General features: G+C 49.6%; 13 protein-coding genes across 13 annotated transcripts; 6 read left to right on the top strand and 7 right to left on the bottom strand.

Annotated features, from left to right (window-relative positions):
- Window positions 1-687: 687 nt before the first annotated feature.
- Window positions 688-2,505, top strand: N7537_002249 (C2H2 zinc finger protein; the record flags this gene model as incomplete). Its single annotated transcript, XM_056893307.1, has 1 exon — window positions 688-2,505. The coding sequence occupies one exon, from the start codon at window positions 688-690 to the stop codon at window positions 2,503-2,505; it is 1,818 nt and encodes a 605-aa protein (XP_056758302.1).
- A 1,620-nt stretch (window positions 2,506-4,125) lies between these two features.
- N7537_002248 (uncharacterized protein) lies at window positions 4,126-4,692 on the top strand (the record flags this gene model as incomplete). The annotated part of the gene is made up of 4 exons (XM_056893306.1): window positions 4,126-4,188; window positions 4,242-4,331; window positions 4,417-4,441; window positions 4,496-4,692. The coding sequence occupies 4 exons, from the start codon at window positions 4,126-4,128 to the stop codon at window positions 4,690-4,692; spliced, it is 375 nt and encodes a 124-aa protein (XP_056758301.1).
- A 217-nt stretch (window positions 4,693-4,909) lies between these two features.
- Window positions 4,910-6,015, bottom strand: N7537_002247 (SRPBCC family protein; the record flags this gene model as incomplete). Its single annotated transcript, XM_056893305.1, has 2 exons — window positions 4,910-5,445; window positions 5,511-6,015. 2 exons carry the CDS (start codon window positions 6,013-6,015, stop codon window positions 4,910-4,912), a joined length of 1,041 nt encoding a protein of 346 aa, XP_056758300.1.
- Window positions 6,016-6,313: 298 nt separating this feature from the next.
- On the bottom strand, window positions 6,314-7,490 carry N7537_002246 (Stk19 family serine/threonine-protein kinase; the record flags this gene model as incomplete). Its single annotated transcript, XM_056893304.1, has 2 exons — window positions 6,314-6,900; window positions 6,953-7,490. The coding sequence occupies 2 exons, from the start codon at window positions 7,488-7,490 to the stop codon at window positions 6,314-6,316; spliced, it is 1,125 nt and encodes a 374-aa protein (XP_056758299.1).
- Window positions 7,491-8,050: 560 nt separating this feature from the next.
- On the top strand, window positions 8,051-10,965 carry N7537_002245 (putative alpha,alpha-trehalose phosphate synthase subunit TPS3; the record flags this gene model as incomplete). The annotated part of the gene is made up of 3 exons (XM_056893303.1): window positions 8,051-8,073; window positions 8,138-10,845; window positions 10,898-10,965. The coding sequence occupies 3 exons, from the start codon at window positions 8,051-8,053 to the stop codon at window positions 10,963-10,965; spliced, it is 2,799 nt and encodes a 932-aa protein (XP_056758298.1).
- Window positions 10,966-12,713: 1,748 nt separating this feature from the next.
- N7537_002244 (RTA1 domain-containing protein) lies at window positions 12,714-13,633 on the bottom strand (the record flags this gene model as incomplete). Its single annotated transcript, XM_056893302.1, has 2 exons — window positions 12,714-13,552; window positions 13,615-13,633. The coding sequence occupies 2 exons, from the start codon at window positions 13,631-13,633 to the stop codon at window positions 12,714-12,716; spliced, it is 858 nt and encodes a 285-aa protein (XP_056758297.1).
- A 544-nt stretch (window positions 13,634-14,177) lies between these two features.
- On the top strand, window positions 14,178-15,257 carry N7537_002243 (thioesterase family protein; the record flags this gene model as incomplete). The annotated part of the gene is made up of 2 exons (XM_056893301.1): window positions 14,178-14,280; window positions 14,341-15,257. The coding sequence occupies 2 exons, from the start codon at window positions 14,178-14,180 to the stop codon at window positions 15,255-15,257; spliced, it is 1,020 nt and encodes a 339-aa protein (XP_056758296.1).
- A 221-nt stretch (window positions 15,258-15,478) lies between these two features.
- N7537_002242 (PaaI family thioesterase) lies at window positions 15,479-16,174 on the bottom strand (the record flags this gene model as incomplete). The annotated part of the gene is made up of 1 exon (XM_056893300.1): window positions 15,479-16,174. One exon carries the CDS (start codon window positions 16,172-16,174, stop codon window positions 15,479-15,481), a length of 696 nt encoding a protein of 231 aa, XP_056758295.1.
- A 1,106-nt stretch (window positions 16,175-17,280) lies between these two features.
- N7537_002241 (uncharacterized protein) lies at window positions 17,281-17,968 on the top strand (the record flags this gene model as incomplete). Its single annotated transcript, XM_056893299.1, has 3 exons — window positions 17,281-17,401; window positions 17,446-17,522; window positions 17,576-17,968. The coding sequence occupies 3 exons, from the start codon at window positions 17,281-17,283 to the stop codon at window positions 17,966-17,968; spliced, it is 591 nt and encodes a 196-aa protein (XP_056758294.1).
- A 464-nt stretch (window positions 17,969-18,432) lies between these two features.
- On the top strand, window positions 18,433-19,982 carry N7537_002240 (PCI domain protein; the record flags this gene model as incomplete). Its single annotated transcript, XM_056893298.1, has 2 exons — window positions 18,433-18,753; window positions 18,865-19,982. The coding sequence occupies exons 1-2, from the start codon at window positions 18,513-18,515 to the stop codon at window positions 19,980-19,982; spliced, it is 1,359 nt and encodes a 452-aa protein (XP_056758293.1). The 5' UTR covers window positions 18,433-18,512.
- A 472-nt stretch (window positions 19,983-20,454) lies between these two features.
- On the bottom strand, window positions 20,455-21,084 carry ura6 (uridylate kinase ura6; the record flags this gene model as incomplete). The annotated part of the gene is made up of 1 exon (XM_056893297.1): window positions 20,455-21,084. One exon carries the CDS (start codon window positions 21,082-21,084, stop codon window positions 20,455-20,457), a length of 630 nt encoding a protein of 209 aa, XP_056758292.1.
- A 185-nt stretch (window positions 21,085-21,269) lies between these two features.
- Window positions 21,270-21,533, bottom strand: N7537_002238 (uncharacterized protein; the record flags this gene model as incomplete). Its single annotated transcript, XM_056893296.1, has 1 exon — window positions 21,270-21,533. The coding sequence occupies one exon, from the start codon at window positions 21,531-21,533 to the stop codon at window positions 21,270-21,272; it is 264 nt and encodes an 87-aa protein (XP_056758291.1).
- A 2,279-nt stretch (window positions 21,534-23,812) lies between these two features.
- Window positions 23,813-24,781, bottom strand: N7537_002237 (uncharacterized protein; the record flags this gene model as incomplete). The annotated part of the gene is made up of 5 exons (XM_056893295.1): window positions 23,813-23,976; window positions 24,038-24,472; window positions 24,528-24,611; window positions 24,668-24,686; window positions 24,740-24,781. The coding sequence occupies 5 exons, from the start codon at window positions 24,779-24,781 to the stop codon at window positions 23,813-23,815; spliced, it is 744 nt and encodes a 247-aa protein (XP_056758290.1).
- Window positions 24,782-24,898: the final 117 nt, after the last annotated feature.

Here is a 24,898-nt window from a genome sequence, read left to right as displayed (position 1 = left end):
GAAATGTAAGGCGACGTGTACTCTTGAATGAGAGGTCAGCCGCAGAAACTGCCCCACGAGCCAGCCACAAAGTGTTAGCGGTCTACACAGCCTCAATCCTAATGAGGTACTGTATACTTATTAACACATAGTATTTATAATATAACATCAAGTACTCAATACTTCACTGCCTCAGGGTTCATTTCTCCAGAGCCTCGACTCTCCAGTCCCCACCAAACATATCATCCCCTGCCCGGTTTCTGTTCACACGTTCATTCTCTTTGTGTTTTTTATTTTATTTGCCTTCAAATCTGATACGGTAAATGGTGTAAGGTGTAAGTGGTATGAGACTAGTTCATTACCATACACTTCCTTGTCTTCACCACTCAGATTCCCCATCTCTTTGTCTTATTTTGTTCCTGCGCCCAACCGTTCCAAACTTCAGATGGCCATTGAATCTCATCCACTCATTCCCCAATCGCTATTTTAAAGGCCTTAGCCCCTGGGATCATTCAGGTGGATCTTGACAAGTTCGAAGCTGAAACCACTCGTCAGCTTGCGCCACACTCGTGAGAAACGCCCCACACGCCCTGGTCTTCGCTCTCTTTCCCCCCCAACCTCGTCTGCTTGACATCTTTGATATATCCTGGTGGATGAAAGTTAGTCAAGTTCCTTTTCCCCCACCAATCTTCCTTGCATTGTCCTAACATGACATCTAAAGTAGCTATCGCCTTTACTTGTCCACCCTTTGAGGCTGGCGCGAAACCTTCTTTCTCCATGGCGACGTTGATGTCGAATAACGAGCCCGTCGCCGTCTCCAACTCACTATCCGCAAACTCTATCACTAGCTCTGAACCTCTCTCTTTGTTTAAATCCTCCAAACCCGAGAGCCTGAGCTCGATTGCCAGCGCCGGCTTACACGTCTCGCGATCGAGAGACCAACTTCCTCCGATGACAAGTCCAACGTCAGTACCGGCGGATCGGCCGGAGCATGAAAAGGACGCTGAACGAAACAGTTCGCAAGTGGCCCGGGAGGCTCTGGGTGCAAGCGAAAAGTCGCCAGGTGCCCCGATTCATGAGCCTTCAGTCCATGCATCCCCGGAGCATATGCAAATCGACTCACACGCGACCGAATCGCCGTCGGACCCTTACGGATCAAACGATCATCACCACAACTCACTAATGCATACCTCGACTGTAGCCAGCCCTGGTCCTATCGAGGAATCCACTTCTCAGGATGGCGATCGACGGTCGCGCGATGACTCCGAGATTGACCACGATGGCAAAGCATTCTCATATCCGATGCCCACGGGTAATATTAACGACCCGCGCCGCGGACTGAGCCTACCGAACGCAGGCTACAACCGAGGCAGCCCTCGCTCTCCATCGGCGAAGAAACACCGCTGCCCATACTGCGCGACAGAATTTACGCGGCAACATAATCTCAAGAGCCATCTACTCACCCACAGTCAGGAAAAGCCTTTCGTTTGTCAAACCTGCCAGTCACGTTTCCGAAGACTACACGATTTGAAGCGTCACACAAAGCTGCACACCGGCGAGCGACCACACATCTGTCCTAAATGTGGACGTCGTTTCGCCCGAGGTGATGCGCTTGCTCGGCACAATAAAGGACAGGGAGGCTGCGCGGGTCGACGCGCGAGTATGGGCAGCTTTGCGGCAGATGATGAGTATGGCGACGGTGCGCCCGGGGGGCACGACGACATGGATGGTTTGATGTACACAGCAGAGCCTGAGCGCATGGACGAAGAAGACGAGCGACGAATGACCATGCCGAGCATCCGCAAGCACGAGGCAGATACAGTTGCTCGGTCTGATTCAATTCACTCACGCCAGTCTAACACCTACCCGCCAATTGCCGCCGGTCGTCCCAGCCACCTTTTCCCACCCCCGGCCAACCATGGTGGATCAAACGTGTCAACATCGGCTTCGCAGTCTGCACACATGACTTTCCCGCCTGCGGGACTCAGCTCGAGCTCGTCTATGTTCCCTTCCAACAATATTAGTGACAGCCCTAAACCGCTGTCCCCGAACGCTCTCTCATTGCAACATGATGGCGCACCGCCACACCGCGCACACTCTCCCGGTATAGGACAGTCCTTGCCACACCCGCAATCCTCTTTCGGACGAGCGAATCAATCTTCGAACCACGCACCACCTACACTAGGCTTGCCCCTGCCACAGCCAGGTGCACCCCAGCTGCCTCCACCGCCGGGTATGACCTCCCCGGATGCTCGATTTGGCATGCAAGCTGCAAACAAACACACTCCTTCGCACAGCCACTCCAGTACGCACAGTTTATCTCATCTCAAGGGCTTCGATGGGCCGGATGCCAATTCCAGTGACGCCAGCCAAATCGATAAGCTTTGGGCGTACGTGCGGACAATGCACGACGAGTTGACAGGCTTGCGCACTGAAGTTGCCGCCTTGCGGGCGCACGTTGCGTCGTCCAACTCGGTGCCCCCGGCTCCGGTGGAAGTAAACTTGAATAACGCTGGACCGCGGTAATACGTTCCTAGGTGTGGTTCTAGTGTGTACGATATGGCTCACCGTCAGCCACATAAACTGGCTGTTATGCCCTCCCCTCCTTCTTCATTTTGTCCATACTTCTTGATTATCCCATCCTCCCTTGAGGGTCAACCTTGATGCCCTCATGATCACCATACCGACAGTCGCCGGCGTCGGTGTTTTCTATGCCCCATTACCCTTTTTCCTTGTTTCTTTTCCCCATTTACCCCCGGAGTCATATCACCTGGGGAAGCCTTTCCGTTCTAGCCTACTTTATTCATACCTGGAGTGCACTGCAAAGTGTGTCCTTTTTTCCCCTCTCTTCTTTTTTTGAACAGCCGAAGGAGTTTGGCGTGTCAAACAAAAATGGTCTGACATCGCGATGGAATAGAGAACATTGCTTCTCACCAAACCGCGACCTGGACCCCTGTGTCCTGTCGATTCCATGTGAAAGATGGAATCATATGATTGTGTTTGGATATGTGCATGGATTACGCTGGATTTGGAGTTTTTATTCGTAATCTGATATTCCCGACTTAGTGATAATATATTCTTCAATCCTTACGATATGCACTGTAATCATTCTTGATTTTTTCTTTTCTGCTGAGCTTTAGCAGCTTGATCGTCTGTAGACTCGGAGTAGAGATATTGTTTGGTTTTTGGTTTGGAAACCGTCGGCATAACCTCTCTTTGTTTGTCGTGAAATTGTTCAAGTAGGTACTACGTCTTTTTCCTGGCAGTCGGCATGTCGGCCAAGTGCGTATTGCGGCTGGGCGTTCTACGTAAGTACACTCAATAATGTACTATAACGTCCACAAGAACTCTCTAGGGGCTATGGAACACCAAAGACGATTTTGGCTAGGCCCAGTAAGACGCACTTGATCTTGTTCTAAATCTACGTGATGGTGGATGGATATATATATATATATTACCCTTGCATTGCCAAGGTGCCCAACAGCAAATGTACAGAAATAAAATCTATAGACATGAAATATCACACCTCATACGCAGAAAAAGTGTCAGGGGATGTCTTCTAACCGTCATCCCCAGACGTAAAGAAAAGTGCTAAAAAAGTCTAGTTCTATGGTTTCCATACTGTCTGTTATATTCGCTCGACTCTAGCAGATGAAAGAAGGCATCAGAGAAGACATCGAAAAAGACACCTGAAAGGACCATCAAAAGACGAGTTCAGTGACTCCCTTTAAGTTATTCTAGATGTATCCATGGTTGGATTAGACTATTACCTTAGACAGTACCTAGCTATGACTCCTTCCTTACTACATAATGGCCTTGGCCTCTACATTGCCCTCACCAGGAGAATGGGTGAAGTCTCGCGAGATTGTCCCCCTCAGTTGACCTTCGCATATCACCGTCGCTTTATATTCTAGATATCAAGTATTTATCTTTGATCGAGAGTAAAGTTGAGTGAAGTAGGATAAAGTACAAATATAATAGCCTCGGCGGTGTATATCCCCACCCCCTCATAAGGGGCATCTTCACACCTAACAATTGAGCCGAGGAACTTCAAAGACCTCTTGAGTAAATGCACACCGCGACCGGTACACATCTCGCCAACAACCCCCGGAACATTCTATCCTTCCACACATTGTATTTTTGAGAATGTCTTCTACACTCCTGCAGGCGTCGGCCGCAGTCTTTGGGTTGCTTTCCGTTGGACACACGGTAGTATCCCCAACCCCAGAAGTCCCTGAAGAAATATATTGATTGTTGCGTAGATCAAGGGCAGGCAATGGACAGCCGACCCAAGATTCAAAGCTATCGCAGGCACGAATTCGTGGACTTGTGGGACTCTAGGGTGGTACCAGGTGCGTTGAACTTTAGCTTTGACTTGTCCCAATATCACACTTATTTTGCTTTATATTGACTGTCCTATTCCGTTTGTGTTAACAGGGCAGTGGTTTCTTTCTATTGACTGGTACGTTCATAGTATCATTCCTCCTAGTCAGGTTCTAACGATAATTATCGACAGGTCTTCTTCACTGGCAATGGTCGCGCGATCCCAGTCTCCTCCAGGAGCCACTGAACAAAGCCATGGCCGGGATCGTGAATATCCTGCTCTGGACTAGCACTGCCTGGTATGCTAAGCATGGTATCAATGATACTGCCATTGTCCTTGCTATATCTGCTGCGTTGCAGGCTTTCGGTATTGGCAAGGCTTGCCTGTAAAATCATCGCGAAGAATACATGTTTGAAAGATACATGTACGGTGTGATCCGATGAGTTCGGCTGTCTTACAAAGAAATAGTAGATCCTGCTTTTGTACTTCTCTGCTTTTGACTTTTAAGGTTTCTGTATGTTGATCGTAATCCACAGCCGCTGGAATTATCCGAGATGACATAGTAGAGTGAAGGTCAATAAAGACACTCAGCAGACCAACAACAAGTTAGCCCTCTCCCATTTGAGAATCCTGTTCCAACCTCCGCTCTTCCCTCCGCTTGAGGGTCCACCGAATAAATAATCCCACATCAGAAACAACAGCCCGCGGCGCTCCACCCAGCGTCCAACTCCGCTGAACCCACTTAGGAATCTTCCCACCGGCTTCAGAAGTCGTCAACATAGTCCATCGAAGATAACGTTCAGGATTTGTAGCAGGGGTATTCATATCCGTCGAAGCCGGCGGACCCGGAGCTGGTGGGGTAGGAGACAGCACACGCTCAACCTGCTCGAGACTGGCATAGTAAGCGAAGACTGCGCGCTGCGGGACGGCGTCCATGATCTGTGCGTAGAGTCCCTCGTACTGGGATCCCGGGATGATCGGTTTAGTCAAATAGAAAGGAATCTGTACAGTGATAAAGCCGTGACCTGGGCTGGATTGGACTGCTGGGTGTAAACTCGCGAAGGTCGCCGACATAGTCCAGGATATGAAGGCCCGGGGTCGGATTAGTGCCTGCGGATGGAAGGTGTGGACAATAAGATTGACTGGACTTGAGTTTCAGTGGGCTGTCCTTGTGTGTGAGCTTTGTTCGGGGGATTTCTATACATACGTTCGACCTCGAAATGTTTGTAGTTCATATTTCCAACGGTAATTGGTTCGTTGAGATCCCATTGTCTCGGTTCGTTCCACATCAGCAGTTGCTTTACGCTCGTCACACTGGGTGTGTACTCCATTTCGTGCTCGGCATGGTTGTATCGCAGCCCGTCGTGGAATTCCCATAGGGAAACTGTGCCAGGCAGACGATCAGAGTCTTGGTGGTCGCTTTGGCGACATACCCAGTACTCCTTATTGGGACTTGGGCCCTCTTGGGGGGATTGGGGGGATTGGAGTGTTCGCCATCCCCGTGAAAGTTTCACCTTTGCCTTTGAAGGTGGAGAAGAGCGTAGCTTGCAGTCTGGTTTCAATGTTGACGGGAACTGGTTTAGAAGAGGCTGAGCCTCAAGAAGGGTGGCCTGGATGAATTCCCGCAGATCTGGGGTGCTGGCATCCCCCTGAAGATCCGGGTGCCGGGGGAGGCTGGTGAATAGATGTGGCTCTAGTTGGATTAGGGGCATGATGGATGGAGGGAAGAAGGCTTGGCGAAGAAAGTAGATGTGTAGATGGAGAGAGGCGGGTTAAAAAGAAAAAGGCCAGAAGTTAGAAATCAAAACAAATCTCCATGAGCTTATTGTCTATCTTATTTGTTTGCACAGACCTAAATTATGTGAGAATTTGAAGGTTGCTTCTTTAGACGACTTGAGCACAACTATCTTCTCGGTAGACTTGATCATTTTATCTATCAAATAAGTATATGATCGATCTTGTTGATCAACATAGCGCTCGGGCAAAGAATTTAGGTAAAGGATATAGAGGCTATAGACAGCGGATCCCAGGTCCAACGCTGCCAGTCTCAAACATCTCCACAAGTCCCGCGCCTAGTGCTTCTTCAAGCACCCATCGAAAGTGCATCCCATATAGCTCTTTCCATTTCCTAGTCTTACCCGGCAGGACCCCTGCGAACTCGCCACGGGCTCGCTTGGCTACGTGGAAACTCTTCTCAGTCTCGACAGCTCCATCCCATCGATCTTTCAACAAACCCAGAGGGGCTTCGCCAGAAGCGGACCGCCGGAGAAGAGCGAGCAGATGTGCACGACCTGATCCTAACAAGCGGAGATATGTGCCCGTATTAGGAAGAGACAAGAACAGAGTTGCTGCACGAGCCTGGGCAGCTGACTGCACGGGGCGCTCGGAGTGTGAGATAGACTGGCTTCGACTTGCTGACGAAGTCGCCATTTGAGGTAAATTAGGAAGTGATGCAATACTTAATGTGCCCTGTGTATAAGAAGACGAGGAGACAATAAACCCAGCCCGGAGCAAGGCCCTGTACTCATCCGTCGTGAAGACCCCCTGTGATATCGCCGAGGAGGTCCCCATACGTTTCAGAATATCAAGGAATTTCTCTGCAAAACCGTCAGCTTATGACGCTCAAATTATCCTGGCCGAAGAACTCACCCTTGACCGGTTGTTCCAATGCAGGACTTTCCTGCACCAGCTTGTCCCAATCCTCTGCTAGCACCAAACAATCGCCCAGCCCTGCGGCATCATTGCCTCGACCGGGTATAATGAGTCGCCGAATCCGACCCGTTTGAATCTGTTCGACGATTTCTCTTTCTACCTGTGTCGGTGCTTCTAAAAGGGTATGGACATGGGCCACAGAGGCGAGCGGAGGCAAAGATCGGCGTAGATTGAGAACTTCTGCGATGCGCGTGCTGTTCATCCCCGCCCGTGTCGGGAGTTCTTCGAATATGCCATCACGGATATATTGAATGGCCTGTAGCACATTATGTACCGGTGCAGTCTTCGATATGAAATGAGATCCGCCTATATCTGGAAGCGGATCATCGGAACCTAGATCTGCAGGCGGTTTTAGGCCACCAGATGTAGGTTTGCGGCGCGCATGACCGGCAAAAGGCGAGGCGCGGGGTTTGGGAGCAGTGGTTTTGCGTTTTTTGATGCCTGATACCGGAGCGGAGGTGAGACGCAAGGTCATGGCAAGGTCATGGCATGAGTGACTTTCCAACATGCAACGGATTCGGGGAGAAATATTACATGTCAGGTGACACACAGATATTCCACCAATCACAGTCGATATACCATAGTTCGGTGAATAATTACGCTCAAATACCGTATGGAGAACCTCCCGACCCTCAAGTGGGGTAAACCCGGTACGGGGGCAGTAAGCTCATGTCAGGCGATGGATAAGTTGATTTCCTTGCTACCACAATATCTTTCTGGTTTGCAAGAACATTCCAAGTTATATTCATATCTCTGAATGCAGCAGCTTGATCTGCCTGTTTATTCTCATTTGTCCTGGAAATCCACAGGCAAACTTGTTTCTCCACCACTCGGCACCTTCGCATGACGTAGTCATGAGAAACGCATCGTGTAACTAACCTTTTTTTTTTCAGCTTGCCTCCGATTGTTAGGTCTCCAGCCGCTAGTTTGTTCGTCGCATATATCTTCCTACCACTATTGTCAAAAGCTGCAGGTTCTCTCTCACACATTGTGTTTTAATATTCTGCCTATCCGCTTAGGTTGGGCTCAATCACCATGACGGTCTTCATAGCATCTTTGTACGTGGCTATCGATTACTGGACACCCAACTACATATGGCTAACTGATGAATTTATAATGTAGATTCTTGCCCTACACTGTCGATTTCCATATCAACAACTCGCGCGCTCGCTCTCCCCCTCTTAGTCCTCCGTCCACAGATCCCACCATCGAAGCGATCGCACCCACACCCAATTCTGCGGCCAGTCTGTTTGAGAAGAAAATTCCAGGCAAACCCTCGGGTCTGACACCAGGGGCTACAACGGATCACGAGCGCATCTTTGCTGCCCAAGAAGCCAAGACAGAGCAAGAGAAGAATGGGTACCCGTTCCCTTTACTTGCCGAGCAGGATAACCGGCTCCTCACGGAGAGTGAGGGTCATCCACCGATATGGGGCGCTACAACATCGCTTAATCAGCCAAAGCCAGTGACGGGCTTGTCGCCATCTCCATCCATCCTCAAGCACCAAGATCTTCGCCCCGCCAAGGAAGCTGTCCCGCATCGGCCTCCTGCAGCCGAGACCATTGCTTCCCATGCGCGACTAAGAAAGGCCAGCACAGCGAGCCGAAAACTGTCGTTTTCAAAAGCCGAATGGACCATCGAGACTGCGGAGCAGGGCAATGGTGGCCTGCGCAATGCAGTGCGATCTGCAACAGACGCGGGGGGCTTGGACAACATGATGTGGGTGGGCACCCTGGGTATGCCCACTGACGCCTTGGCAAAACACACCCGGCGGGACATCGCGGAGAAATTGGAAGATGAGTATGGGTCTTTGACGGTGTTTGTAAATGACGATGACTTCGACGGGCACTACACGCATTTTTGCAAGACCATTCTTTGGCCCGTATTTCATTACCAGATCCCAGATAACCCGAAGAGCAAAGCCTACGAGGACCACTCATGGATCTACTACGTCAAATTGAACCAGGCTTTTGCAGAGCACATTGCTAAACATTGGAAACGGGGTGATTCGATCTGGGTCCAGGATTATCATCTGTTACTGGTTCCAGCTATGCTTCGCAAGTTGGTGCCAGATGCACAAATTGGGTTTTTCCTGCATATTGCTTTCCCTTCATCGGAGGTCTTCAAGTGCTTGGCGCCACGCAAGGAGCTCCTCCAGGGCATTCTCGGTGCCAACCTTATTGGTTTCCAAACGGATGAATACTGCCGGCACTTCCTTCAGACATGCAGTCGGATCTTGTGTGTGGAAGCAACACCCGAAGGAATCCAGTTGGAAGACGGTTTTGTCAACGTCGGCACATTCCCTATCGGCATCGACCCAACTTCTTGGGATAAGCGCCGCCAGGCAACGGATGTAGAGCGATGGGTCGGTACAATTTCGGAGCGCTACCAGGGAAAGCGTCTCATCGTTTCTCGCGACAAAATCGATTCGGTTCGCGGTATTCGCCAAAAACTTCTTAGCTTCGAGCTTTTCCTCAACACCTACCCAGAATGGGCGGATAAGGTTGTATTGATTCAAGTCGCAACCAGCACCACGGAACAACCAGAGCTGGAAGCGACTATTTCTGATATTGCCATGCGGATCAACTCCACACACTCAACCCTCGCTCATCAGCCTTTGGTATTCCTTAAACAAGATTTAGCCTTCCCGCAGTATCTTGCTCTCATCACTGTGGCAGATGCCCTGATGATCACCAGCCTACGCGAGGGAATGAACCTGACTAGTCATGAGTTTGTCTATTGCCAGGATGGTCGATGCGGCCACAAAGCCTACGGGTCATTAATTCTTAGCGAGTTCACTGGCAGCGCATCTGTGTTTGGAAACCATGCTCTTTTGGTTAACCCTTGGGATTACCGCCAGTGTTCCGAAGCAATTTACACAGCACTGACTCGCGACGAAAAGGAACGGAAGCAGGTTTGGGAGGAACTCCTCCGTGCAGTCTTGAAGAACTCGACCGCCAACTGGGTGAAATCATTCAGTGAAACCCTCAGCCGTGTCTGGAACGAGCAATCGTCGCGAGAAATCATGGCCGTGCCTCGACTGTCTGTATCCCGACTCACCGAGCGATACCGCCAATCCAAGCAACGGCTCATGATCGTCGATTACGAAGGCACGCTAGCCTCTTGGGGATCACCGCGCAGCATCATTCTAACCACGCCGCAACGCGCGATCACAACCCTAAACGAATTGACCGAAGACCCCGCAAACGTTGTCTACGTGATGAGCGCCCGCATGCCAGAGGAAATGGAACGGCTGTTCCGACAAGTCAACAATCTGGGCCTGATTGCCGAGAATGGGTCTTTCGTGCGCGAGCCAAACGCCGATACCTGGACCCATCTTGCAGACAAGCTGCATATCAAAGCGTGGAAGGCATCCGTGTCTAATATCCTAGAATACTTCCACGCTCGAGTCGAAGGCAGCTGGATCGAGGAGCGGCATTGCTCGCTCGTCTTCCACCACGGATCCACCGAAGACAGCCAAGCTGCCGCTCGATCTGCCGCTGAATGCGCGGGCAATATCAACGATGCGTGTGCTAACTTAGACGTGCATGCGATCCCCGTTGAGGGTGCCTTGATTGTGGAGACCACTCACACCAACAAGGCATCTGCGGCTGAACTGGTTTGGAAATGGTTCATGGCAAATGTCGACAAAAAGGAAGATGTCATCAAGCCTGATTTCTTGCTGGTTATTGGCGATAACCGTGAGGATGAGCCGGTCTTCCGGTGGGCTAATAAGCTGCACAGCGCAAAGGCTATCGACTATGCTATGACTGTCACATTAGGCTCGCGTAGCACGGAGGCGAAGGCTACCCTGACGCAAGGAGTTACTGGTAAGTTTGGGATGATAGTCTATATTTTTTTCAGTTGACTAATTTCCTGTAGGCGTTCTTTCTTGTCTGCAGCAATTGGCAGCACACCAGGGCCAAAATATATTGCCATTGCAAGAGTGATCTAGTGACCAATTTGATTCACTTCATAGATTTCTGAACATGCGAAAACTAATACACGAAGGTAGCGAAAAGGACCGGAGTTTTCATTTTCTTTAGCAACTATGATTGGGTGCTGGCATACATCTGTTGCGGCGCATTTTTGATCAGGTTGACATGGTACATACATGGAGGCTCTACAGGAAGACATATTTGCATCGGCATCTTCTAATAATTTCGGGTTCAAGTTTAGAAAAGAAAAAACAATATGACTAGAACAACGGGAAATTTTCCTGTTGGCTCCTTGTGAATTACTAAGACCTAGTAACTTCGGTAGTCCTTCATGAATTCCGGTGTCATTCAGCTCATCCACAACCTGATTTGGCGGATCGCAGACCTTATGTTGCTTAGTACATTGCGTATAAGTCTTAGGGTGGGTGATGTCTGACATGTAGCCGACGTCGAAAGGATGATGAAATCTATCTCCCGTCTCCTTCCACTCGCGGTTCGAGACGTGAGGGCAACATAGGCATCACATGACTTTCCGGGTATAGGTTAAGGGCCGATGCTGCTATAAGAGAAGTTATAAGTAAGCATGATTGACCTTCAATGTTGTATTTTGTCAAGAGTTTGATGACAAGCACTATAAATGTCAATCAAACGAGGTATGCCTGTTCGGGCATGGCAGCCCAGGTGGGTCGGATAGGGTAACTTAGCAGACAAGCCAGAATCAACTCCACCTCTTCCCTATTCTGAACTTTGACTGCTGCCATTAGGGATGCATGAAACTTCGATGGAGTCTTGTATTGGCAAGGGGATACGAGGACCCGAACCCATCAGTGTGGAAATCGAAGAGATATACAACTCGAGCTGATGGCAGAGAATGTGTGGTTGCGACCTTCTCAAGGCTCATTGAACCATGAATGAATGCCACAAAACCCCCGTCAACGTTGCCGGAAGGCCAGCTATGGGATATGAAGTGAGAAAGTTGCATTTAAAAGCATTTTCTCTTGCTCCCGATGTATTTTAGGGTCGTAGATCGAAGCCGCCTTTGCTGTCCAATGACTACAACTCCAACACAAGGAGAATAAAATAGGCGCACATTGAGTATCCTCCAACTCATTGATGGCTCCATTTTTCATTGGTCGGCCACAAGGCGGTTGAGAATTCAATTTCGAGGCCGGTTCTGCATTGCTTTTCCTACTTTCCGCTCTCATGACTGGGGCCAGCCCACGTGTAGTACGTGGTTGCCCAATTTGTCACACCGTAGCTTTGTGTTGTCCACGACATCGTCTAGACTACTTCCGTCGAGCGTCGGGTACTTGGGCTGTGTTCCAAGAGGAGCAGTTGGGTCTCGTTGCTGTCGATCTGTCGGATCAAAAACAAAAATATGAAGGGTTTCCTGCGGCGGATCCGATGCAGTTGTTGTCGCTGCCAAGTGGGGTGAGATGCCAGGTGGCTAGGATGCGTCGCTGACTGGGTGCTGAGGGCTCTCGGTTAGGGAACGCCTAGCTGAGAACCTATTGAGAGGATATAGACATAAGTTGATAAGAGGGAGAGAAGAAGGATGAAATTGGAAATGGGATTTTAGTGGAAAGTTCTGTCTTGCATTGATATCCTTTAGGAAGGTGTCGTTCTACCTGAATAAGGCGGGTACCAAAACACGGGGCTTTCCTATCTCGGCACTTATGAGAATTACAAGTTAAGGATATGCGACTCATTCGGGCCTAGACAAAAAAAAACGTACATTGTATTTTCTCTAATGTCAAATGCTATGGTTTCTCATTAACCCGCACCGCTGCCCCTACACAGCGGCCAGGATACCAGACAGCAAAGAGAAGAGCCACTAGCGCAATAGGCGCGAATTCAAGGCATGCGAAATAGACCTCGTTGGTTTGCAGCTCTCCCATAAGACCTTGACCAGTTTCCGCAAGACGGAAGATAGTTCTCAAATAAACCATGAGGGTCGAAATGGAAAAAGCCAAGCAGAAGAGCCCGAGATCATTTGCTCTGATAGCATGTCGAGCTCGGAACTGGAAAGTCGCCGCCACGATGACGAAAATAGTCATAGCGAAGACCTGGTACGCAAGGCCACCCAAGAGGATATTGTTTGCCGTCGTGGGATCTTCCCGGCGCGACTCTGTAATGCCAATGAGACACGCGCCGGCGACTTGGACGATTGTTGAGATGATATCCGAAGTAATGAAGAAGGCTAGGATGATCTTGGGGGGTAAGAATGAATACTTGGTCCCTACTCGTGGGATCAATGCCGATAGAATGGTGTAGATACCAGCGGCAAGCAATACAGGCGCCACAACGATGAAAAAGTAGTTGAGGATGAAGTAGATGAGATGGTAAGGATCCTTTTTAGCGGAGAGGGATCGTGCAATATACCCTATCACCTCGAAAATCAGACCAGCGGAGAAGGTCATCCACCACCAGCTACGGGCTTTTATAGTTTGTGTCGTGTGGTAGACGAAGTGAAGAAAAAACCACGCGGCTGCGAAGGCAGCTAGAGCGATGGAAGGCGTGTAGCCATAAATGATGACGGGGGTATCCCTTTCGCCGCCTGGGATTGGAAAGTTGGGGTCAACATAACCATACGATCGTTCTATTCTTTTTTTGTTAGTGATCTGAAATGATATCCTGAAAAGCTGCGTTCAAGTGCCATACCTGTGATATGGTTCTCCATCTGTTCTGCCCTCGAATTCGCTGCAGAACGGGGCCAGACGTTTTATATGTAGGTAGTATTAACGAACACGCCAATGGAATTTACCTCGTTCGCGTATTCTAGATATGAAATGGAGATTTGACCAGCTCAGACTCCTCTACGCGAGCTGCCAAGCTCCACCAAGGAACGTCGCGTAGCGGAATCCATGAACATCTTCTGATCGTTTCGCGATCGGACCTATCACAAGGTGTGATCTAAATCATACGGACCTCCTAACTTCGATCTTTTCCTATCCACACAACCCTCTTACATCACAAATTTAGATACATTTGCTACTCCAACATTCTCGCTTCAAGGTCCTTAGAACCTTCGAAAAATGAAAACCCACGTGCCCAGTCCTGGAGGCTAATGAGCTGACTCAGCTTCTCGGCTGTCTGGGGAAAAAGCCGAGGTTCACCGCGAGAACCTTTGGTATGTGGGGAAAGGGTTCCATATCAGCCATATAAATGATCTTGCTTAGACCTTGAGACCGTTCCATCTAAACCCCATATCAAATATTACAGTCATGTCCACCGTCAACCCATCATTCCAGGAGGCCATCAAGGTCACTCCACAAGGCCCCAACAAATATAGCGCCTTCCTCCAACCAGAATGGTGCATTGGAACCGGTATATCAAAGCCCATGTAAAGCTCACCTCCCATTGACCCAAAGCTAACACCCCCGTCAGTCCCGCACGGAGGCTACACAACAGCCGTAATCTACCAACTTACTCTAACGCACTTCGCGCACGCCCACCCAAAGCAATACAAAAGCGCCGCGTCCCCAATCTCAATCCAACTTTCTTTCCTGCGACGCACAGCCGCAGGCCCCGCAACCTTCGAAGTCGAAGACGTCAAGATCGGCGCGCGCACAAGCATAATCCATATCAGACTACTGCAGCCCTCTGAAAAGAAACCCGGCCAACTGGACATCATGGTCGCTGGCTATGTGACTGTCAGCCCGCCGGACGCCGAGGTCGGCATTAGCGCGAACACAGGATGGAAGCCTCACCCTTCTCCGGTGGCGGGTTCGCGCGCAGACGGGTCCGTTGATTTGGAAGCGCTGGGCCGGACAGGTACTGACGGGGCTTGGAGGAAGCTCGAGGCGCCTTTCACGTCGTTCCGGAAGGCTGCGGCGCAGATCGAGCTGTTTGGTCCCGGTTCTGGGGAGACGCAGCAGGCACGCTCTGGGAATATGGGGATCGATCAGTGGGCTCGGTTCCGGCCTGGGGGTGATGTGAATGGCCGCTGGACGGAGGCTGCGGTGGCGTATCTTATTGATATGTTTCCGATGGCCTTGGATGGATTTGATACTATGTCTGCTACTGCTGCGGCGAAGGAGAATGGGACTTCGTTTGTTGAAGAGAAGGCGAAGTTTTGGTATCCCACTGTTACGCTCAATGTCGATATGAAGAAGCACCTTCCTGCTGAGGGGGTGGAGTGGCTTTATAGTCGGATTGAGACTAAGGTTGTTAGGGATGGGCGGACGGATTTGGAGGTTACGGTTCTTGATGAGGATGGGGAGGTTGTTGCGTTGAGTACGCAGGTTGGGTTGGTTGTTAGCGCTAGTCGGAATGTTGGGACTAGGAAGATGGAGAAGTTGTAGATAGTTGTCTCATAGATGCATATACATTTAAAGAATAGATTTTGTATGTTCAATCCAGGCTCGGTTTCTGTTCTATATATGATTTAGTTGGTTAATACTGTATGTGCAAGGCCGGGTGTTATATGTACGGGATCAAAATCCCCATAATGTACATCGGGGGAAGTCAATCCCCAAGTCTATGCTTCAAGTTTTTGAGCCCGAAAAGAAGAAAAGAATGACGCTCATAACTTCGAGTCAGCTGTCTCAATCCAAAATGCCATAGCATCAGCCTTGACAACCTTCCTCTTAGCCCACTCCAAATGACCCCCTGCACTCTCCTCATCCTCCTGCAACGCCTGCGCCCGCACCCAGAATTTCCTCCCGACCCTCCCAATAACTCGCGCCTTGACAACCAGCAAAGCGGGTGTAGCCACCCGCTTTTTATACCTGACGTCTAGTTGTGCGGTAAAGATCTTCCCGCGTGGGTTATCCTCAGCCGCACGGAGCGCAGTGGGCGCATTGGTATGCGCTGCGACAGCGAGGGACATGGCCTCGTCAATTAGCGTCGCGACAAGGCCGCCGTGCACAGTGGATGGGTGGCCGGACAGACCGGGGCTGCTAAGATCAAAGATCATGATGATGTCCGCAGGGTTCAGCCCCGGGGTGGGCTTTACAGCGGATGCGGCATCTTGTTTTGTTGCGGGGAGCCAGGTGGGGACTTCATCAGGCGCGGGTGTGAGGTTGCGCCGTTGCAGGGTCAGACAGTGAGGGATTGTGGAGGATGTGTTGAGAGTTTGCGCGAAGTAGCCATCTTCACCGGTTGTAGGCTTTAGGCGCCGAGAGTCGGTTTCGATTGGTATGTAGTCGGCCGAGGAGATCAGATTGTTTGCCCATGAGTTGGTGCGGAGATGCGCGATGGCGGGGGCTGGGTCGGCCATTCCTTTTTTTATTTATTTATTTTTTTTTTCTTGCTGTTGTTTCGTCTTGGTTATATCTGGTTCAATTGTCATAAGCGGGGTATAGACAAAGGATGTAGCAAGGTGTTTCAGCCGTTTCAGCAGTAACTCAGTACATATATTAGCCAACCTTGAAACAGTGTCAACGGTCAATCATTTAACCTCGGCTCCGGCTATAACAGATCAGGGCATGATGAACAGTCACGTGGATACATTGGGTCAAATCATTTGGCACGGTCCAATGATGTGCGAGCCTTGGAAAATTGATTTGCGGTGGAGCGAATATCAGAAGCTTTGAAGTAGATATTCCCCTGCCTTGAATTGAAGAACCAATCATGCAGCTATCACGCACAGACAATGCATTGTCTCACCCCCGGCATGTAACCGGTAGTTAACCGTAAGGGAGATGATGGGGGAACGGAATTTGGGAATTTGGGAATCTGGGAATCTGGGAATTCGGGAATTCGGGCAAGAATGCGAGGGTAAACATACGAACCATAAACTTATCGAAGGGTCCTGTACGGAGTAATCCGTATCACTGTAGCGCACTATAGTGCATTTCAACAATCCCCGTGCAGAGGCTTCTGATTCGTACGGATTGTAGCGGCAGGGGTAACTTGGCCTGACTAGGGTTAGTTACACAGCCAAGGACCCTCCAATTTGAGTGGGTAACCTTTTGCCGACTCTCTTAGGTCAGGCGTATAGCCAAATTATTCAAAACAGGTAAAACAGGGCCTGTGCAACTGAAATAATATGAAATAATATGAAATCATATTGAAATAACACATGAAATAATTCATTAGTTAGGTAGCTAGGTAGCTAGTGATATCTCTCTCCACTTGGTATGCCAATTATACCAATTAGGGGGTTACCCTGCGAGTTCTTTCCAGTTTGTTTGCAAAAACACAAAAACCTTGACCCTTGGGACCTTGGACCTTGGACCTTAGACCTTTTGCATTCAAAGTACCTGCCCGTTCTTTGTTTTTCTTCCTTATCTCTCTCTCTCTCTCTCTCTCCCTCTCCCCTCAATTCTCCTCCCTTCTCTTCTCTTCTCATCCACATACACAGCATCTCTAATTCCATTCATCATGCGTTCCTCAATTATCTTCCTTTCGGCTCTGGCTACTTCCGTCATGGCTGATAATTCCACTGACACTTACACCTTCCCCGCTGGCTTCAACATTGGTTTGGTGGACAGTGCCAACTTGAGTATGTACCTTCACAGTTCTCAAAACAGGATACTAATGAAGTAGACTCCTACTGCTCTGCCCAGCGCAACACTTGCCCCCAAATTTGCCAGCAAGGCACCAAGCTCAACTCGTGTGACCCGGTACGTTGCTATGTGTCGCGTCTGTATGACCAGGAGATTAATGGTTTGAACAGACCACCCTGAAGTTCAGCTGTGTCTGCAGCGATGGTTCCACCCCCGATGTGACCCCTTACTCGCAGACCGTTCCTTTCTTCGTCTGCCAGGAAACCTATGTCCAGTGCATCGCCTCGCACCCCAACGATGCTGATGGTCAGCGTGCCTGCAAGAAGGCCGCCGACTGTGGCTCCAAGAACGCAAGTGCGGTGACCACCACCGCTTCTACTTCCACCATGTCTTCGACCACTCTGGCCTTGGCCACTGCGACCGAGTCTTCCAGCTCCGAAACTTCCTCCGTGGCTCCTGCCAGCACTACCACTAACGCCGCTGTCGCTCTCGGTGACCTGACTCAGTACTCCACTGGTCTGATGGCTGGTCTCATGTTCGTTGCTGCGCGCATGGTCCTGTAAAGGAATGATATTCTTCGGTCTCTGGGAAGCTAAAACACCCCTTGACGGTTGGGTCGCATAGCGTCCTCTTTGTATTCCCTTAACTCATCGCGATGCCATTTGCTTTTTTTTCCTCGAGACATTCGATTCCCCTCTGAATACTCTTGACTCATTATGATTGTCCACATGTTTATGAACGTGGCGCCTGTCCTTTCTTGTTTTGCTTTGGCTCGGAGTTCCTTATTTGTCTGCGCAGGTGACCCATTTTGCGCATGAACTATTCGATTAAAAGTAATATCACCAATTATTGCTGACCCATTGGCCAGAGAGAAAAAAAAAACCATTGTGGAGATTGTAGCGTAAATATTAAATATTTCACATAGATAAAAGATTCAAAATCAAGTCAAAAGAAGAGTAAAAGGTAGATCAGTCGAGATGTTTCAACTGTGGTGTTCCTCTCGCCAAGACTTTTTTGGCACACACTGAAATTTCTCAACTTATCGATAGACTCCACCATCAAGAACTTCACGTTCTCTCTTCCTCTCCTTTTTCCACATCCAACATCATGCCCGCCCCTACCAATACCCTCCTCATTGAGGGTTCCTTCTCCGAGCTCGCCGATGAGTTTGCCCAGTACATCGATGCCCTCCGCAAAGAGGGTAGCCTCCAGTCCGAGATCGCCCCGCTCCTCGAACCTCTCCGCCAGCAGGAACAGTCTGAAGGCGAGGCCGACCTTAAGCAGCGCGATGAAGTCCTGAAGAAGCTTGTGTCCTCTGCTACCGCTTTGAACAGTGCCCCTGAGAAGGGTAAGTAACCGAAAAGTGTCGACAAAGAACGATCTGGAGATAGTCGGAATCTGGCGACACTTCATAATCTTTAATAGACAAAAACTGACATAGATTTTTAAAAAAATGCAGAGATCACCTCCGCCTACAACCTCCTGGTCCACCTCGTGCACCAGTCTTCTGACGCCGACGTGTTCCTTCCTCGCATCTGCACCTATCTCGCTAAGCCCATCACCACCTCGCCTCAGTTCGGTCCCACGCTCGCCATCTCTATTCTCACCACCATTTTCAACACCCTGTCTTCCAACGATTCAAGCCGGTACCACGTTCTCCTCGCTGTTGTGGCCGTGATCCGCCAGTCTGGATCTGGAATTGCCTTTGAAGCCCTCAAGCCCCAGCTCACTTCGCAGCTCCCCACATGGCTCTCCGCGTGGGAGTTGGACAGCGATGACACCCGGAAGTTGCACATCGCCATTGCCGAGGCCTCCACCGCTGCCGGTGATGAGGATTTGGCCCAGACTCACATCTTCCAAGCGCTCGAGACCATCGACGCTGCCGACGTCAGCAAGCCCGAGAGCCGCGAGTTGGCTGTGCGCGCACTCGCTACCGCTCTGCGTCGCTCCACCGTCTTTGACTTCGCTCCCTTGACCTCATCAGACGCCGTGCAGGCTCTGCGCTCCAGCGACAGTACCCTCTTCGAGCTGCTCGAAATCTTCACCTCGGACACCCTGGACGCCTACGAGACCTTCGTGGCTGCCAACCCGCTCGCTTCCATCTCTGGCGGTGTGCTCGCCGAGTCCGGCGATGCCCTGCAGGCCAAGATGCGTCTCCTCACTCTCACTTCGCTGGCATCCTCCACCCCTTCGCGCTCGCTCCCCTACGCCACCATCGCCTCTGCTCTGCGCGTCCCCGCCTCCGATGTCGAGATGTGGGTCATCGACACCATTCGTGCCGGCCTCGTCGAGGGCAGACTCTCCCAGCTGAAGTCCGAGTTCCTTGTGCACCGCGCCACTTACCGTGTCTTCGGCGAGAAGCAGTGGTCCGAGGTCCAAGGCCGCCTGATGGTCTGGCGCCGTTCCCTCGAGAACGTTCTGAGCGTGATCCGCTCCGAGCGTGAGCGTTTCGCCCGCGAGGGCATTCAGGCCGCGGCTGATCAAGAAGCCAACGCCAACCGCAACGGTAACGGTGACCGCCGACGCATCCAGCCTGCGCAGTCCCAGGCGCGTGAGGTTGAGGCTACTGCCGAATAGATGTGTCCTTTTTTTTTATGAATGGAAAAGTTCACAGAACACAAAAATCTTTCAGTTAATAGAGGGGAAATCTCGCTGTCTTTTCCTCATGCATTTCTTTTTTCCCTGGCCAATTGTAGGGTTGGATTTTCACTGCCCCCGTTGGATGTTTGGGACCGCACGAGTCATGTCATGTCAATCTTAGTCTTGTTTATGTTTTCCGGAGGGATAACTTTTCTTTTGTTCTATTTTTTTTTTACTCTGGCTTAAAGAATATTATATTTCTTTAGACTGGTCTTGGTTCATATCCGTAGTCAACATCTTCATTGGTTTCAGGGGGGCCAAGCATCCATCTAAACAAGAAGCTCAAGTTTAAAAATGCTTAAATTCATCTATACTCCCAAGGTCTATTTCCAAGTTGAGCAAAGAAATCACACAGCTCTCAACCCCTAAATTGACCGCAACTCTATTTACATCGATACAAAAACACTTCTTAGCGAGCCTGCAAACCACGAGCCTCAATGCCGGCCTTAACCTCCTCATAGACCTGCTCAATAGAACTATCAGCCTTAACCCAAACGACCTTATCCTTCTTCTTGAAGTCATCAACAACAGGCATAGAGGTCTCAACAAAAGTATGGAAACGCTTGCGAATAGAAGCCGCATTATCATCATCACGACCACTAGTCTCACCACGCTTCAACAATCTAGCTTCCATAACATCCTCGGGGCAATCAAGGAACAACACGAGCTCAGAGGGGCAAACAGTCTCCTCGAAGAAAACAGCCTGGTCAAGCTTGCGAGGGAACCCGTCGATCAAGAAACGGGCCTTGGTGCCAGCCGGAGGCGGCGAGGTTGCCAGTGAATCGGCCATGGCATTCGACAGCAACGCAACGGTCACTTCCATAGGCACGATCTTGCCTTCGCGGATGTATTCGCGGATCAGCTCGCCGTACTGGCTGCCTTCGCGGATTTGTTCGGCGCGCAGGAGATCGCCGGCGGAAAGATGCACGAAACCGTAGTCTTTGACGAGGTTCGCGGATTGAGTGCCCTTTCCGCTGCCTGGGCCGCCGAGGAAGAAGACGACTGTTACGTCGTTTGTGGAGAAGCGGGGAGTGGACATTGTGGGTGGTTGGTTGTGGTTTTGGTTGGGAGGTTGAGGGAGGTGAGGTGATGTTAAAGGGGGTTTAGGATTGTTGTTTGTGGGGGGGTGTCGGTGTGTGGAGGGGCAGCACTTGTCTTGAAACGGAAGTTAGTTGGGGCGGTTATTTCTTTTTGTACAGGCCCTAGGCCAGTGCTTACTTCAAGCTAGTTTTGGCGTGTGTTGATGCCGGTGCGGGACTTGACAAGATAGACGTAGGCGCCGGAGCTGATGGCGGTTATGAGGATGATTGGGATGATTGGGAAATTGGAGCGGCTGGATTGAGGGGCGGAGGGTGCGCGTGGCGGCGAAGATCTCGGAGAGTTCGAGGACAGGCGGTGGGGTACCTGGGTCGATCGGGTGAATTTCTGACTGGTGAAGAGCAGAGGCTTGGAGCGGACTCCGGAGAATTGACGGGCTAGAGAGAACATAGAGAACGAGAGAGGCTTGTGGTTGTTGAAGAGGGAAAAAAGAAAAAAGGAGAGATCGCCGAAACAGGATTAGCTGCTGATCTGTCTGTATACCTCGATGCGGTTGTGTACAACTTATGTGTGTACGGCTTCGGCTTCACCTTCAGTGGCGAGTGGTATTTGGTAAGATTAATAACTACTTCATAACTATGCATGGCCAATAGAAATGCTAAAAATCTATACTAAGTATTAAGATTCCGAGGTTAACTACCGTGTCTTGTACGGCCACAGGCGCCATCCTTCACCAGTGGTCTCCTTCGTATTTATATATATATAACCTTGCTAGAACAAGATGAGATCCACGCTTTTACGTTTACAATATTATTGGACCCAAAAATGCTTAAAAAGCTTCCCTGGAGATATGACATGTTAATCACGCGTGTTATATATATTCGAACTTGTAAACAATCTATTAAATGCCAGCTGTGGACGCATCTGAGGAGCAATGGCTGCTTTACTAAGCTTTGAATATAGATTCCAGGCCTTCGGGAATAGCTCCTTTCATAGGGAGGTCCAGGCTAAGTGGACACCGAGGTCAATATTTTAAGACTAGGGATCATGATTTGTTTGTTGGATTGTAAAACTAGGGTCCGAGAATGATACATGGGTATTATGTATGAGACCAAAGAAGCTTCGGAAGCGAACTGGATGCAGGCCAAATCCCTATTCAAAAACCCTACATAAAAGCCTACATGTTGTACAAGGAGGAACAAGGTGAATGTGAATTAGGTTGGGTCAGAAGCAAATCAAGGGGTTGACCTGAAATCATCCATTAGTCCCAGGTATTTACATAGTACATGACTATGTAACACCAAAGCTTTAACTTTTGCATACAACACTAAGCCGCTACTTACAATTCGAGGCTATCTGCTACGTTACCCTAGGTACGGTTGGTTCTAGGTCGTACTATGTCTCAGAGCAAAATGCACTGTCCACCTAGTTCCAACGTACCACCCTTTTTTTAGGTTCCGGGGTAGTATCCCTCCATTTCAGATATCTCAAACCTATATAGTGTCGGTAGTATACTATAAATATAATTATGATTGGATTACGGACGAGCGGCAGTGCCAACCTAATTAGGCGGGCTCAAGAAATACGCCGAGATACATTTCTAGGGCTCATCACATATTTTGCTATCTCTATAGTTCGGGAAGCAGCCGAGCTCACCTGCAATCAATAAGTATTTATCTTCACCTCCTATTATTCACGGTTTCCACTTTAAGGCGGACATAATTACTTATTCAACCGTGGCTAGACGGTGTTTGATGAAGTCCACGACGTCCTGATTGTACTTCCATGTATAGTGGTGATGTGCGGTATTGCCGTCTGGTAGGTATAGCAAGCAGCATTGCTCATCACCGTAATGACAATAGCTGTGTATTGAGCTACCAAAGGGTCCACACAAGGCTGAGTTAAAGTGGGGAAGGATCTAATCCATTCGCTTTAGATCATAATTCAACACTTGAATCCGGGGAGTTTGTAGTACTCACGCCGATACCCAGTGCGCAATTACCCACATTCCACGGCATTCCAGGAATGTATGCCTCATCGCTATATCCAATCGCAGCTATGACTAGTATTTTATCGGATCCGTGTTCTCTGACACGTGGTTCGAAATCATGTACTAGTCGAGTTGTAGAATCACGCAAGAGGGCCGACGAAGAGAAATCCGACCTCACTGGTTGCGCACAGAGAATCCATCATAAGAAATGTTCCCTAGATGACAATGAGCTTAGCATTTTGGGTGATTGATTGGCATAGTACAAGCACATATTGTTATATGTGGGTGTTAGACCTCCGCAAAGCCCACGAAGCCCAAAGCCCTACCCGCGCCAACCCACTAATGGGCTGGGTTTTGGGTCCGGTCCTTAGGCCCACCGAAATATAACAGTGCTTTGGGAGAGTGAAATAGCAGTAGGCAAGTTACCAATTGCGACTTCAGCTGATTTGGAGAAAATGTCATCGCCCAGAAAAGCTACAATAACGGCTGGTGGGTAGCGCTATCTCAATTTGGCGATACTCGGGTTGGGCATAACTCCACCAAGAAGGCAAGAGGAACGCTACTAACATTTAGATGAATAACTGTGTATATCAAGGTTCAAAATCTAACTATCTTGCAGAATATGGACTTTGAGGATCTGGAACACCTCAGGCCTAAGTTTGTGTATTCCTCAACGGGCCTTGTGCTGTCACACCGCGCACAGAAGGACTTTGTACTTCCCATGAGCCACCACCTTCGACTAAACTTGATACGCTCTATCGATTAAGTCTCGCAAGGCATTTCCCAACTCGGTGATGACTGGACCGGACCGAGGAATAGTGTGGCCCCGTCCAGTGTCAAACATTGCTGCAGTATCAGGGTCACAAATGTTGAACAAGGCTACCGCGCCGTATCGATAGGGGTCTGTGCCAAAGACACATGGTGAGTATACTGTTTGAAATAGGCAATATATAATTAACATTACCATCTGCACCAACCACATGAAGTGTCGGAATGTCCAGAGTATAGTCGCTCTTATCTGCTAGGACCACGTCCTCCTCGGGGGAGAGAGGAGGCCAGCCGGTGAAGAAAACCGCGCATTTGATTTGACGAGGACGGCCAGTCTCCTGAGCCTTTCTATCCTCATCCAGGATTAGGCTCGCAGCCATCGTAGCACCCTCACTATATCCGACAATGCCTTCGATATCGGGGTTCTTCTCCAGCGTATCATAGAGGTACTCCATGACTTGACGGTGATTGTTCCAGTGGCCGTCCCAGTCTTTGCCCAGCGCTCTCATCACATCTTCAGGACACGAGCCATGGGGAGATTTTCGAACACGAGATATCATCGAGTCCTCTGCTACTCCTCCATCCTCCAACCACCTGTAATGCGGCCCAATACCGAAATATTCCGTGAACCCTAGGTAAGTTATATTGTCAGCTTTAATCAGTGTTTGAGCTCGAGGGGGTCGTACCTGCCGGTGGAGATACAGGAACAGGACCGTTGATGTAGTGGAACGAAGCGAAACTGTCCATGGCCATCTGCTTCACAAGCGGATCTGCAATATTGTCAGTGATTCCTCATTTCCAATACTCAAATTAAAATGATGATTACTGAGCTGAATATTCATATTCTGCGGTAGAGAGGTTAGCATTGATGTTCATCATCATGTCTCCCATAACCCACATCGATGTTGCCAATGGCACCATGAAGACATAAGAACCTCATCTTGTGTCAACCTGCAACAATATATGTGGGGAATATGATCTGATCCCGTATACTCGAGAAAAAAAAGCGGGGAAGGCAACGAGCAAATATAGAAACCAACATTGAAGATATACTACA

This window comes from Penicillium hordei (genome assembly GCF_028827395.1).
Source record: "Penicillium hordei strain IBT 12815 chromosome Unknown utg000001l_segment0_segment0, whole genome shotgun sequence".
In the NCBI taxonomy this organism is placed as follows: domain Eukaryota; kingdom Fungi; phylum Ascomycota; class Eurotiomycetes; order Eurotiales; family Aspergillaceae; genus Penicillium; species Penicillium hordei.
This window is presented reverse-complemented; position numbering and strand designations above follow the sequence as displayed.